The sequence below is a fragment of the Aedes albopictus genome, chromosome 1, assembly GCF_035046485.1.
Source record: "Aedes albopictus strain Foshan chromosome 1, AalbF5, whole genome shotgun sequence".
Lineage (NCBI taxonomy): Eukaryota > Metazoa > Arthropoda > Insecta > Diptera > Culicidae > Aedes > Aedes albopictus.
In genome coordinates, this window is record NC_085136.1 from 116,718,162 (window position 1) to 116,732,081 (window position 13,920).

The 13,920-nt window shown below is 37.3% G+C and overlaps 1 protein-coding gene across 1 annotated transcript in view; it reads right to left on the reverse strand.

Annotated features, from left to right (window-relative positions):
• The window catches only part of LOC109402212 (obg-like ATPase 1), a 106,715-nt gene that overhangs the window by 89,062 nt on the left and 3,733 nt on the right, over positions 1-13,920 (reverse strand). Inside the window, exon 3 of the mRNA XM_019674844.3 lies at positions 3,747-3,803. Within this exon, the coding sequence (XP_019530389.1) occupies positions 3,747-3,803 (57 nt within the window). The remainder of the gene's footprint in view (positions 1-3,746; positions 3,804-13,920) is intronic.

Sequence of the window (13,920 nt, forward strand, 5' to 3'; positions counted from 1 at the left end):
TAGAACGTAATAAAAATTTCCGTTACTAACTTGGGCATAGAGCATCTTCGAGCCTGGTCATTGGCAGCGAAGGTTATAATAACTATGGAAGAGCTCATAGAGCACTACGTTAAGAAGGAGCCTTTGTACCAGGATATACAGTAAGGACCAGATTTTGTCAGCCCCTGCAGATAGGGAGCAGATTCGTCATGGGAGTTTTTGTGGGCCGAATTGCCTGAAATTTGGGCATATAACTCAGCTTGGTTGGGAAGGATATGAGGCCAACTCTGAGATTAACAGGTTTCAAAAAAAAAAACCCATGACGAAGAGAACTAAACTGCCGAGAATACGTAAGTACCCCTATATGTGGAGAAATCCCAGCAGGATGTCTTGAAAGTATCCCTAGGAAAATCCCTGGATAAATCAACGCAGCAATTCTAGGAGGCATTACTGGAGAAATCCTTAGAGAAAACAATCACAACAACCATGAAGCAGGCTGTGAATCAGATGGAACATTACGCCAAGGAGAGAGAGCGAGAATCTTTCCGCAATTTAAAACGACATTGGATTAAAACATTGGCTAGGGTTGGACGTTAAAACGGGATAAATGTGTTAGTTTGCAAAAAAGTTTGGCCGTTTTCAAAAGTTACACGAGATTTGTTCATTGTGTAATTTTTATATGACGCCAAAAGACATCAACTGAATTAATATTGATTATAAAATGGCAATGATGAGTTAAAAACACTTTTATTTTTCTACTTCAAAAAAGGCTGTCAAAATCGGCTTGGCTGAATTCCGTGCTGGAATAATTAAAGAAATTCTTGGAAAAATTAAGGAAATCCTCGAATGAATTCTTAAATGTTCGGAGGTCATGACTTAAAGTCTTGGGAGGAATAACTTATAAACAGATACTTAAGTTTTCATCCAATTTCAAAGAATTAACTATGTTCCGTTTTATCACAATGTGCGCCCACAGCAAAGACTACAGAAGCAGAACGAACCAAATGATTGCAAAGTTTACACAATGACGAAAAACAAAAATTAAGAGCTTACAATTTATAATAAAATCCCCCAGGTTCCCCTGAAGATGGCAATAAACATTGTCGAAACGTAGGGACTGTTGTCGTTCCAAGGAGTTTGATGACTCCATAGCCGAGAAATCCAACATCCAGTTTTTAGTAACATCCGTGCTACACGTGAACAACAGGCTTATGTTTGAACTCTTCGAGCAAACCGCAAACTCTATTTTCAGGTGCGTGTAAGCTATAAGCTAAAAAAATATTTCAGTAAAGTTCACAATGTATAGCAGTGTGACAAAGAGTATTATAGGCGGGTTTGTTCTCTTCGTCATGGGGGGTTTTGGTGGGCCATGTTGCCTGAAATTTGGGCAATCACTAGAGGAATTTCTATAAAAAAAATTAGAGGAATAACTTTTACTTGGAGAAATTCCAGAAGGAAACCTTGTAGCAATGCCGAATGGAATATTTAATGAAAGTTCTAGAGAATTCTTGACAGGAATTGAAAAAAAAAAACTTTAAGAAATTTCTTTAATAAAAATTTGATGGATATTTTGAATGCCACAGAAGAAATTCGTAAGCAATCTTTGCCTATAGGGATTTCGATTAAATTATAGAAGTAATTCTAGGAAGAATTCCCAAATGAACACATAAAGATATTTAGCAAGGAAAGCATTGCTTGGAAAAGATCATGGAAGAATCATTGAAGGAATCTAAAACAAATCCTTGAAGAAATTTAGGATGAATTCTTGAAAATTTTTCTTAAGATATTTTTAAGGAACACCTAGATAAATATTATCAAAAAACCGCAAAGGAATACTTGAAATTGCAAAGGAATACAGAAGTTGCTGAATCATTGTGGACATTTTTGAAGAAGCTTTTAAAAGGACTTTCTTGTGGACTATATCGAACAAATGTCTGCAGATAGTTCTTGGAGAAACTCTTAAAGGATTTCTTGAAGAAATTGCCGAAAGAACCATGAACAGTGTGGTATGGAAAATTTGGAAAAATAATTGAGAAAAGCTAAAAGGATTCTGGAAGGATACAGATATCCTCCCAGAAATCGAAAAAGGGTTTTTGGGAAGAATTTCTAAAGCAATAAGTGAAGAAATTTCCATCGAATTCATTGAAAGAGTATCTGTAGAAACCCTTGCAGGGCTTTTTGAAGAAATTTTGTACAGTGATCTTGGAGAAGTTTTTAAAAACATTCTTTAGTATTTCATGATGGCAATCTCGAATTGGTTTCTTGGAAAATCTTAAACGAAATTCCTATAGGAAACCTTGATGGAATTTTAGAATAACTTCTATCAGGAACTTCCTGGAAAGTAAACTGAAAATAAATCGACTGTAGAATGGTTAAAATAATAGCTACAGAAATACTCAATGTAATCCTTGGAGTAATTTGTACAAAGCTTCCAGAAAACATGTTGTAAGAAACTTTGGATAAATCGCAAGAGGATTTTTAGAAGTGTTACAAAAGGAATCCTTGAAAAAATCATGGAGACATTTTCGCAGAAATTCTGGAAGAAATGCTAGAGCAATTGCCGACGACACACGAAATTCCTAAGAGAGTCCTTGGAGGAATTTCCAAATCATTGGACGAATCCCTGGAGGAATCTCTGATGGAATCTTTGTAGAAATTTTTAAAGGAATGTATGAAGCAAAGTTCAAAGTTATTATTTTAAGGTTTTTTTCAGCAAATAATTGAAGAAATTTTTAGATGAATCCACGAAAAATTCTCGAAGGGATCCTTTGAGGAATTCCTGAGAAATACTTGCTTCCATCTATTGTTTCAATGACGAAGATAAGTTGAAATATCCGTGATTATTATCCTTCTGATATATCATATATGACGAAAATGAGCTACCTATTATTTGGAGCACGAATTAAAAACGATTGGCGTCCCTCTTGTCCATTCTAGCATAAAACAACTTTACATGCATCTGAATAGTTCTTATCTTCTATTTCTGATTTCAAAATTGAATCAACAAGAAATTCTCTTTTGTGGGAAAGTGGGGTATAACGAGCTTCAGCCCGGTTCAAAAGGTTGTTTCGTAATGGAAATTTTCTTGAGCTGCGGTGACAAAGTCTTTTTGTGTCTTCCACGTGACCTTCTTATCCAAAAGCTGTGGAAGAACTACATATACCGAGAGGCAGAGAGTAAAAAATTCGAAGATTGAAAGTGAAGATTGACACTCTCATTTTTTCATTCGTTTTTGGCTTCGTTCATTGTCAGCTGAACGCCTCTCTTTTTTCATTCAATTCTCTGTCACGAATATTTTTTCGCACGTCATATAATGTCCAATTTCTGTTAACAGACGCAAAATCCGACTTAACGGACAAATATAGTAGATAAATAGTATTCTAATTAACTACTATACACAAATTTTGAGGTGATTGGAAGTGTAATCGGGAGTTACGGTCTAGTTATATTCCTCAGTGAAAATTGTTAGTGACAGAAAAATGAATGAATAAGTGAAATACATACCTAATTCATTCACCAACATGAATTTTACATATTTTGATTCCTCAGTTGAGAATTTTCAAAATTCATGTTGAATTTCACTCATTGAAAATGAAAATTTTAAACTCTGCCGAGAGGTAATATATAATATACTTCAATCGAAACTTATTTTCCAAGCACACCAGGCACGACATTGTATTTCAAATGATCAAGAACTGATTTCAACTTTGTTATGCTTTCTCCTGATTCTTTTCTCATCAAACAGATATTAACTTGTGTGTACTTACCTTGCCGGTTTGTGGTACTCGCACAGGTAATCGAACCTGGCATCGGGCACTGGAACCCTGAAAGTAAAGACGAAGCAAACAGGAGAACAATGTTTAAAAAATTAAAAATAATTTATCCATATCTGAAATTCAAATTAAGTATCATTAAGTTGGCACCAGAAGAAAAGAAAAAAATAAAGAAAGACAACCGCACTTGCACCTGAAACTGGTTCTCCCTGGTGCGCAGGGGAAAGATCATTGAACGCGGGACAATATTAAACGCCGGAGGCCCACTACTAGATTGCTCCAGGGTTGACCATCGTTCCAATCTATTAAATACGGAGTTCCGTCGATTTTCTTTTTTATCGGAGACCACGGCGACGACGGACTCATCACTTTCATCAAAGTTTCACTGCGGGGATGCATCGCTGGAAAATGTCTTCCCTAATTGAGGTTTAATTTTTGGCTAAAAGTGCATCCTTGCACATTGTCCGGCCGAAACGGTTCATCGGTATTTTGGCGAAAGGGTAGTAATTTGCGTATTCCAGTAGCACTGACTCGGGTCACAGGCAGGGCTGGTAGCGAATAACAGCTCCGTCAACACTCAGTCGATGGTAATGATTTTTTAAGTACATTACATTACATTTTGTGACCGATTTTTGTTCGAAAATAGAATATAATTCAATAGAGGTAACTTTATTTATCATGTCTTGAAGAGGATGCACTTTCTAGAAAATAGTGGCCAGAGTGACTCGTTTACCAGCCCTGCATACAGGGCCTCTGGGGCCGGACGACATATGCAAGCATGCGGAAAGCTGCCGGGTGACAATTGGTGTTGTAGATACATGCAGGAGTCCCTTCTCGCTCCATATGTTAACATATGCATAAATACTTATATGCGGCGCGCATGCATTTCCTTGAGACATCATTACGTGTCGGCCATTCCGGGCCGCTTGCCCACCACAGATATGCAAGGGCATGGGATAGCGAAAAAAATGGGGCCTTATTTTGTTTTAAGGGGCCGTTCGCTAATGGCGGCAGTCGATACCCGGTAGCCATAGGGATGACGACGGCGATGGGACGCGAGGCAGTACGGTGGAACGCAAGGTAATTTTCGGTGTATACTTTCTGCATCGTCTCGCATTTTATTATCTTTTAGCACGTCATGGTCGCCATTGGTCAATGCGTCAGTGTTTTTTTATGAGTTTTAGGAATACGTGTGTTGAAAGCAATGGATTTTAGAGGCTGACATTACTTGCATCCATTTGTCATGGTTGGTCTTTGAATGTTTCACAGTTTAGTTATATGTAACTACAAAGGAACTATCTATGATTTACGTGGTCAGACGTTTAGACACTAAAATATTAGGGTATTGGTTCTCTTATTAACCGTTATGTGTCCGACAATTTTTTGCTTTTTTCTGACATTTATTTATTTAACTAAAAATTTTTAATGAGGGAAAAGCCCCCTTGAGGATTATGACATTATGGGGTCTCCTGTTAGCCTAGTGGTTAAGGCTATGCATCGCCAATCCGGAGACGGCGGGTTCGATTCCCGTTCTAGTCGGGAAAAATTTCTCGACTCCCTAGACATAGTGTATAATTGTACTTGCATCACAATATACAAATTCATGCAATGGCAGGCTAAGAAAGCCCTTCAATTAATAACTGTGGAAGTGCTCAAAGAACACTAAGTTGAAGTGAGGCAGACCAAGTCCCAGTGAGGATGTAGTGTAGAGCCATAAAGAAGACGAAGAAGATTACATTTTCACGCATGTTTCGAGGCATTTCTTCAGAGCAGTACTCGCTTAGGGCGAAGATCACATTATAAAAAAGACATTCTGTGCCACTGTGCACTGTAATCGGTGTGGTGCTCTTTACAAAGCAGCTCCACCGGGGTCGAAAACAACACATCTACAAACAGCGTTGCATTCAACACTGACGACGACGAGGACTTTTTTTATTGCGCATTCCGATTGGACTATATTCACTGTCGATTGTTTCACTTCTATCTCTGTTGGATCAGAAAAGATAGGCGCACACACGCTCAAATCGGTCCACTCAGAAATGTGTAATGATCACTCATTTGTGCATATTTTCCTGACCACACTAATTCAAATGCTTATATCTTTGCTGTTCATCCATGTAATTACAATTTTCTTCCATCATTGGAAACCGCCAACACTCACCTTGCTAGAAAAAATATCGAACATAGTCGTAGCAAGGATAAGGGCAAATGGGGGGGGCACCCCATTTATGTGTTCGCCAAACATATAAAAAATTATATCAGCCCCGTTTTGCAAGCAAATCATGATTTTCTTTCACGGTCAGAATCTTCAGGTGAGGTACTTCCAAGAAAAAATGCAAATCATGGACGGAGCTAGGAAAAACAGTAATAAGGGGCAATTCTTTCAAAATCGTCTAAAGATTTCAAAAAATCATAACTTGACCATAAAGTAACAAATAATCAATTTTCTTGCGCCAATTAGAAGCTTAGAATCTTGCATTATCGAGAAAAATATCACACATAGGCGTAGCCAGTGATATGGGCTCGCAAGGGGTAGAGAAAATGAGTTCTCATATCAGTACACATAATCAATATTCTATACTAAATTCTCAGTCATCAAATCTAAATTAATTCTTTCTTTTTTATTACTGTAAGCCACCAGAACCCCTTTGAAAGGGTCTGTCCATAAACTACGTAGACTCTTAGGGGGGGACGGGGGGGTCTGGCCAAAGTCTACGCTCCATACAAATTTCGAAAATTTTGTATGAAAAAAAGTCTACGAGGGGGGAAGGGGGGTCTGAGATGGCCGAAAAAAAGTCTACGTAGTTTAAGGACAGCGCCAAAGGATTAGGCATAGTCGTAGTAAGAAAATAATAAAAGGGGGAGAGAGAAAAGTGAATTTAAATATTTTTCAAAAGTTACCGCTTTGAAGGTAAATAATGTCTTTCTTCCACGATAAGCATCTTAAGACGAAGAACTTTAAAAGAAATATAATACAATACATAGGCGGAGCTAGGAATAATAGTTATTGTAGCCACGATACCTGAAAAAAATGAATTAGTTTTTTTTTCCTTTCGAGGTTAAGATAATACACAATTGAATGAATTTATTATTTAAATTCATCCTTTGAGAGAATTTCAGAATAAAATTCTAATGGAATCCTCGAAGCATTCCCAAAACTATTCTTGAATGGTGTTCTCAGAGAAACTCTTAAAGAAACTCTTGCAGGAATAAAATGCTAATGAAATCCGTGGATGAAATCCTGAAGGAATCACTAAAAGATTTCTCCAAGAAATCCCTTACAAAATTCCACTAGGAATCCCTGGAGAAATGGCTCAAATAATCTTAAAAGAATTTTCGGAGAAATTCGGTAAGAAGAATCTCTCAAGAACCTCTCGAACAATTTAAGATGGACTTTTTTGAGAAATGTCCCATGACTTAATGGAGAGATTTCCCAAATACTGCCTGGGAGAAAGTCACTGAGGTATTCCAGGGGAAATGGCCTATGCAATGCCTACAGAAACATGCAATGAGATAAATAGATATGTAACCGATTCAATTATCAGGTGCATTTCTGAAGGTGCATTCCAAAGGAAAAAATCCTTTGTACAATTCCTAAGGACGTATGGAGAAATTCATTGAAAAATCTCTGAAGAAATTCACGATGAAATTACTCGGGGAACTCCCGATAGACTTCATAAAAAAAGATCATCAAGGAATCTGCTGCAATTCTGCAACGAACCCGTTGAATCTCAGAGGAAATTCTCCTAAGATTCCTCAAGTTCCAGGAAAGATTATCTAAAAATGCTTCAACAAATCCCTGCAGAACTTGTTGTTGTAAAGCTTTGAAAAAAAACTACCTATAGAAATTCTGTAAGAATTCATACTGACACCCTTGAGAAATTCTTCTAGAATTTCCTGGAGGTAGAATTCAAAAATACCAAAATAATTTCTAGAAAATTTTATTTTTTTATTTCTTTTTGTTCGTAAATTTTAACTGATGCTTATTCTTCGGAATATGTTCGGAATATGATAGAATCATTGGCTACGCCCATGAATGCGACATAAGTTTATCCCAACTTGGACAGAATAGATAAAGATCGTGCATCACGAGTTTAGAGATTTTAAGCCTTGCATTGCGATTTTTCGGGTGGTAACTACGAGTCGATAAACACTGCAACGCTGTTGAAGATCTACCATTAACCTTCCAGGACGCGCGCCATCAAGCAACCGAAACTGCACCGTGCGCACGTTGTATACAACGAGCGAGGTTTTCTGGTGCTGTTGTACTTTTTACAACAGCGCGCGCGCTGAAGGGTTAAACAGTTTCGATTTTGGATTAGTAATAATTTATTATTCACAAGTTGAAAAGTACGCAACAAATACATTTTCCGTTTTGTCTGCAACAAAAAAATAAAGTCATGTCATTATCTGTAACCAGTTGGGATAAAGGGTAATCCCCACGCTTTGCTTGTTGCTTGTTTTGTGCATCTTTTGTCTGACAATTCTCTTCACTGTATGGGCACAACAGAGCCGAAATCACTATGGAATCCCACTTGTTTGAGCAACTTGTTGAGAAACTTCCAATGAAATCCCTGGAGAATTTTACTACACAGTAAAACCGTTCAGCACTAAAATGAGTAAGCCCTACTCATAAGTGCATAATTCCCAGACCACACAACAATGTGTTACAGTTACACATTCTCAAAAACATCTCGTACACTCGCGAAATGTCGATATTTTTTTGTTTTCCAAGGTCACTTGTAAACCTAGCTAGATTGCTGTACAAAAATATTTGCGAATTTAACGATTTTGCGAAAACAGGAGCTGATTTTGTGAATGTGCAAGGATTACACATATTTGGTGTAGTCTGGAAATTATGCACTTTAGTGCTGAGCGGCGTTAGCGTGTATGATTTTCTGAAAGGATTTACAAAACAATGCTTGGAGGAAACTCCCGTAAGAATCCTTAGAAGAATTCCCATGAGAATATCTGGAGATTTTTTTAGATTCCCTGCAAAAAAAAATCAAAAATCCCTAAATAAAGTCTTTGGAGAAATTTCAGTGGGTAGTTTGAGAAACCAAGATGAGCTCCTGAAATAACGTCTACAAGAATTCTATTATAAATTCCTGCAATAGTTTTACAAGGATTCCTGAAAGAATTCATCAAAGAAATTCGTGAACGAATTCATAAAAAAAAGTCCTATTCAAATGGTACAAGACCCTACCTTGGGAAATTTCCGAAAGAAATTATGTGACGAAGTCCTTAAGCAACTTCGGAAAAATAATTTTAATGAATCCCTTAAAAAAAATAAAGAATCCTGATAGCAATTCCCCAAAACAAAGTTGTAAAATTTCCCCAAAGAATACCTTAAATAATCGTTCTGAAGAAAATCTCAATAATTCTGCAGGAATTCCAGGAATAATGTTTAGTATTTCTTTTTACACAATTACACCGTCTTCGACCTTGCGGCCTCTACAGACTGAACAGCACAAACATTCGACAACGGACAACACATATAACACCCAGTGGCCCGGTGGAGAATTTTCCGTTTGACGAAAAGTTTTTCCCCGACTGGAGCGGGAATCGAACCCACACTCCGAGGCTTACGAGACACCTAAACGACTGACGCCGCTAACCGCTCGGCCACGAAGCCCACAAAAGGAATGCATGGAGGAATTTCATAAGGAAACCTGGATGGAAGACCTGATTGAGTCGTTTGAGGAATTCTCACAGGATTGCTTACAATAATTTCCGACGGAATGGATTTCCATTAAACATCCCTGGAAAAATTCTTATGAAATCTCTGAAATGGATTGTCAAATTATCGTTCGATTTTATTAAAAACCCCCTAAGAAGAGTTCGTAAAAACACTCTTTTCGCGATAGCCTTTTGTTTTTCAATATTTTTCATCCAAATTTTAACACAACAAGTGCATATCCTTCAAATTTAGGGATTTGATATGGATTTTTGGATTGAACACTTGGTTCCGGAGTTATTCCGGAATAAAAATGGGTCATTGGAATTGTCCATGTTGGGAAAAGTGAATTTCGATATGAGAAAAGTTTAGTTTTCAGACGTAATTGAACTAGAATGATAGAAAAATATGTCTGAAATTTCATCCCGGTCACTTAAGTGCCTTGGAACAAGGTTTACGGATGTTTCGAGGAACCGCTTCCGGGGTCAATTTTTGAATATAATTCAGTACCTCATACGACACCTCAAATTTCTTGATTTTTTATGATATATCATTTCGAGCTATTTTTGTGATATTCGAAATAATTTGTCCATTTTGGAATCAATTTGCGGATTTCACGGAAATCGGTGCCGGTGGTTCCGCGGTCTATTTTTCGAAGATGAATAAACACATATCAAGCTTCATGATTTTGAAACTTGTAGCATATGAATATATTTGGGTACTTTGGAATCCGTTTACCGATTTTCCGGAATCATGTTTCCAGGGCCATGTTTTGAAAATGATTCAATGCTGTCATGCGACACTTCATACATCGGCTTTCGATTTACACTATACTGGTTTATGGAATTCCCATCCTGGAATAGAATGCGAGGATTCTTGCTGGATTATTTCGAGCAATCTTCCTACAATTCCTCCAAAAAATTCTTCAACGATTCCTTCAGGGACTCCTCCATGGATTTCTCCAGAACACCTCCACCGATTCCTCCAGTAGGACAATCCTCTTGGCATATATTCAAGGAACTTCTTTTAGCATTCCACCAGCCACTTCGGATGGGATTTCAGAGGCTTATTATCTCCCGAAATGCTTCTTTTAGAGATTTCTGAATCCTATAATGATTGTGTAATGCATTAAATCATCCCAGCAAGAGATTTTTGGGATAAATCCCAGGAGAAATTCTTAGGAGAATCCCTAGAATAATGCCGCGAGGTATTAAAGTAAGAATTTCTGGATGAGTCATGGGAAGAATTGCTGGAAGAACCACAGCAGAAATTGCTTATGAAATCCAGCTGGAACTGCTTGAGAAAGGCCAAGAGGAGTTCCTGGAGGAATACCATGATAAATTTATGGGAAAATCTTTGGATAAAATCTCTTGGAAAAAATTTCTGGATGAATCACCGGATGAACTTCTGGAAGAATCTTTTGAGAAATCACTGTAGGAAATCTTAGAAGGATTCTGGAATGTGCCATTGTAGAAATTTCAACCGAAATCCTAGAGATTACTGGAGGAAACCATTCTGAAATTTCTGAAGATCAGGAATGTCTGGAAAATCGAAAGAAAAATTTCTTGAAGAAATACCTGCAGAAATATCTCGAGAAGTCCCTGAAAGAACTGGTAGAGGTATTCTGAAGGAATCCACAGAGCAGACTCAAGGCCCTGATGGAATCACAGGAGAAGTTTCTAAAAAAATCTCAGGAAGATTTTCCGGAAAAATTCCAGCAAGAATGCCAGGATAAATGCCTGAAGCAATCACTAAAATCATTCTTAGAGGTACGGTAGTTAGAATAACTGAAGGAATAGGAGGCAATCAGTGAAGTACTAGATTGAAAGTAGTGAGCTGGATTTTTGTATGGTGAGATGTTCAAATCTCCATTTTTGCAATGAATTGATGCAAACAGCGTGGGTTATATGATTTCTTGGCTAATTTGATGCTGTTTGAGCAAAAGTTTGGGTAACTTTGTTGTTGTATTATTTATTTAATGCAAGTTCAACAACACAGTTACCCAAACTTTTGCTCAAACAGCATCAAATTAGTCAAGAAATCATATAACCCACGCTGTTTGCACCAATTCATTGCAAAAATGGAGAATTGAACATCTCACCATACAAAAATTCAGCTCACTACTTTCAATCTAGTACTTCACTGATTGCCTCCTATTCTTTCATAAAATCTCTGGACGATTTCCTGGATGAGTCCTTAAAGAAATCCCTGGCAGAACAACCGAAGCAATTTTTAGAAGAATTCCAGGAAGATTGCCCGGAAGAATCACAACAAGAAAGCTCTAGAAAAACCCCTAGCAGAATTTCTGAAGAACCACAGTTAGAATTTCTGGAGGAGTCTAAGCTAGAATAGTTGGAAGAACCACAGGAATAGTACGTGAGGAATCCATGCTGGAATTTCTGGAGGAAGGCCACGGGGAGCTCCGGGCGAAATACCATGATAAATAACTGGAGGAATCCCTGGATGTCCAGAAATTTCAGCTGTGATCCGTCAAGCAATTGCTTGCAACTGTGATTCTACCAGCAATTCCTTCTAGGACTCCTCCAGAAATTCTTACTGTAATACCTCCAGGAGTTCTCCAAGAGTTTTCTCGTGGGTTTCTTCAGGATTTTTTTCTAGGATTAAGCATGGCAATATTCCGGACGTTCTTATAGAAGTTCCTCTGGTGAATTATCTAGAAATTCCTTCAGAGATTTAAAGAAATTTCTAGACAATTCACCGAAGGAACTTCTATAAGAATGTCCGGAATATTGTCATGCTTAATCCTAGAAAAAAAATCCTGAAGAAACCCACGAGAAAACTCTTGGAGAACTCCTGGAGGTATTACAGAAAGAATTTCTGGAGGAGTCCTAGAAGGAATTGCTGGTAGAATCACAGTTGCAAACAATGGGGCACGTTCGGTGTAGTACTAGAATTGTAGTAATGAGCTGTATTTTAGTATGGTGAGAAGGTCAATTCTCCGTTTCTGCAATGAAATGGTGCAAAAAGCGTGGGTATTATGATTCCTTGTCTAATTTGATGCTGTTTGAGCAAAACTTTGGATAACTATGTTGTTTATGTTGCAAGAAATGGAGAAAACAACAACACTGTTTTCCAAAGTTTTGCTCAAACAGCATCAAATTAGGCAAGGAATCATAATACCCACGCTTTTTGCACCATTTCACTGCAAAAACGGAGAATTGACCTTCTCACCATACTAAAATTCAGCTCATTACTACAAATCTAGTACTTCACCGATCTGTCCTATTGCTTGACGGATCACAGCTGAAATTTCTGGACAAAATCTCTGAAGATGTCCCTGGAGAAATCACTGGAGGAACTTCTGGAATAATCCATGGAATATTGCATTGAATTATCCCACAAAAAGTTCTTGAATAAATTTCTGGAGGAATTCCTAGAACTTCAGGAGATTTCATAGAAGGTGTTTCTAGAGAAATCGTAGTAGGAAATGCTGGAAGAGTTTTAAAGATTTTTTTAAGAGTTCTTTTTTTAAATTTTGAACTTTTTTTTTTCATTCATTTCATTTATGTCTTCCGTAGGAGTAAATGCCCCTTATTACTAGTTTCTAAACTTCGTCTATTTTTTGTGTTATTTTAATGCTTTTTTACCAAAAGGCTATTTGCAGTTCAGTAGGAATATATGGGCCTATCTTGATGCATAGGAAATTCATTTCCTGTATTTTCCAAGAAACCGTTTTTCTTGGATCGCAGTACGCAGTTGAACACGAAAATGGGCATAAGGATTTGTGAGAGAAATGAGAAGGTTTGGGGAACACCTAAAACTAGCTTCCCATCCAATTTTTAGAAGATCATTTGGTAATAGAAAAATAAATAGTGCATTTTAGTAAACTGATTTTGAAATTAAATGTTCCATATAAACCCATCCTACTGGCTACGACTATGTGTGATATTTTTTTTCCAATAAAGAAAGATTCCCAACATTTTATTTGTGAAGGAAAATGAGAATTTGTTGAGCTATTGCTTTCTCAAATTTGTGTATATTTTTCTAGAGGCTGCCCCTCATTACTATTTCCCTAGCTCCGCCTATGTATTGTATTATTTTTCTTATAAAGTTCATCGTCTCAAGACGCTTATCGTGGAAGAAAGACATTATTTACCTGCAAAGCGGCAACTTAATATTTAAAGTCACCTTTCTCCCTCCCCCCTTTATTATTTCCTAACTACGACTATGCCTAATCCTTTCAAAGTGGGTTCTGGTGGCTTACAGTAATAAAAAAGAAAGAATTAATTTAGATTTGATGACTGAGAATTTAGTATAGAATATTGATTATGTGTACTGATTTGAGAACTCATTTTCTCTGCCCCTTGCGAGCCCATATCACTGGCTACGCCTATGTATGATATTTTTCTCGATAATGCAAGATTCTAAGCTTCTAATTGGCGCAAGAAAATTGATTATTTGTTACTTTATGGTAAAGTTCCGTGTGATCAATTCTCTCTCTCTTCTTGGCGTAACGTCCTCATTGGGACA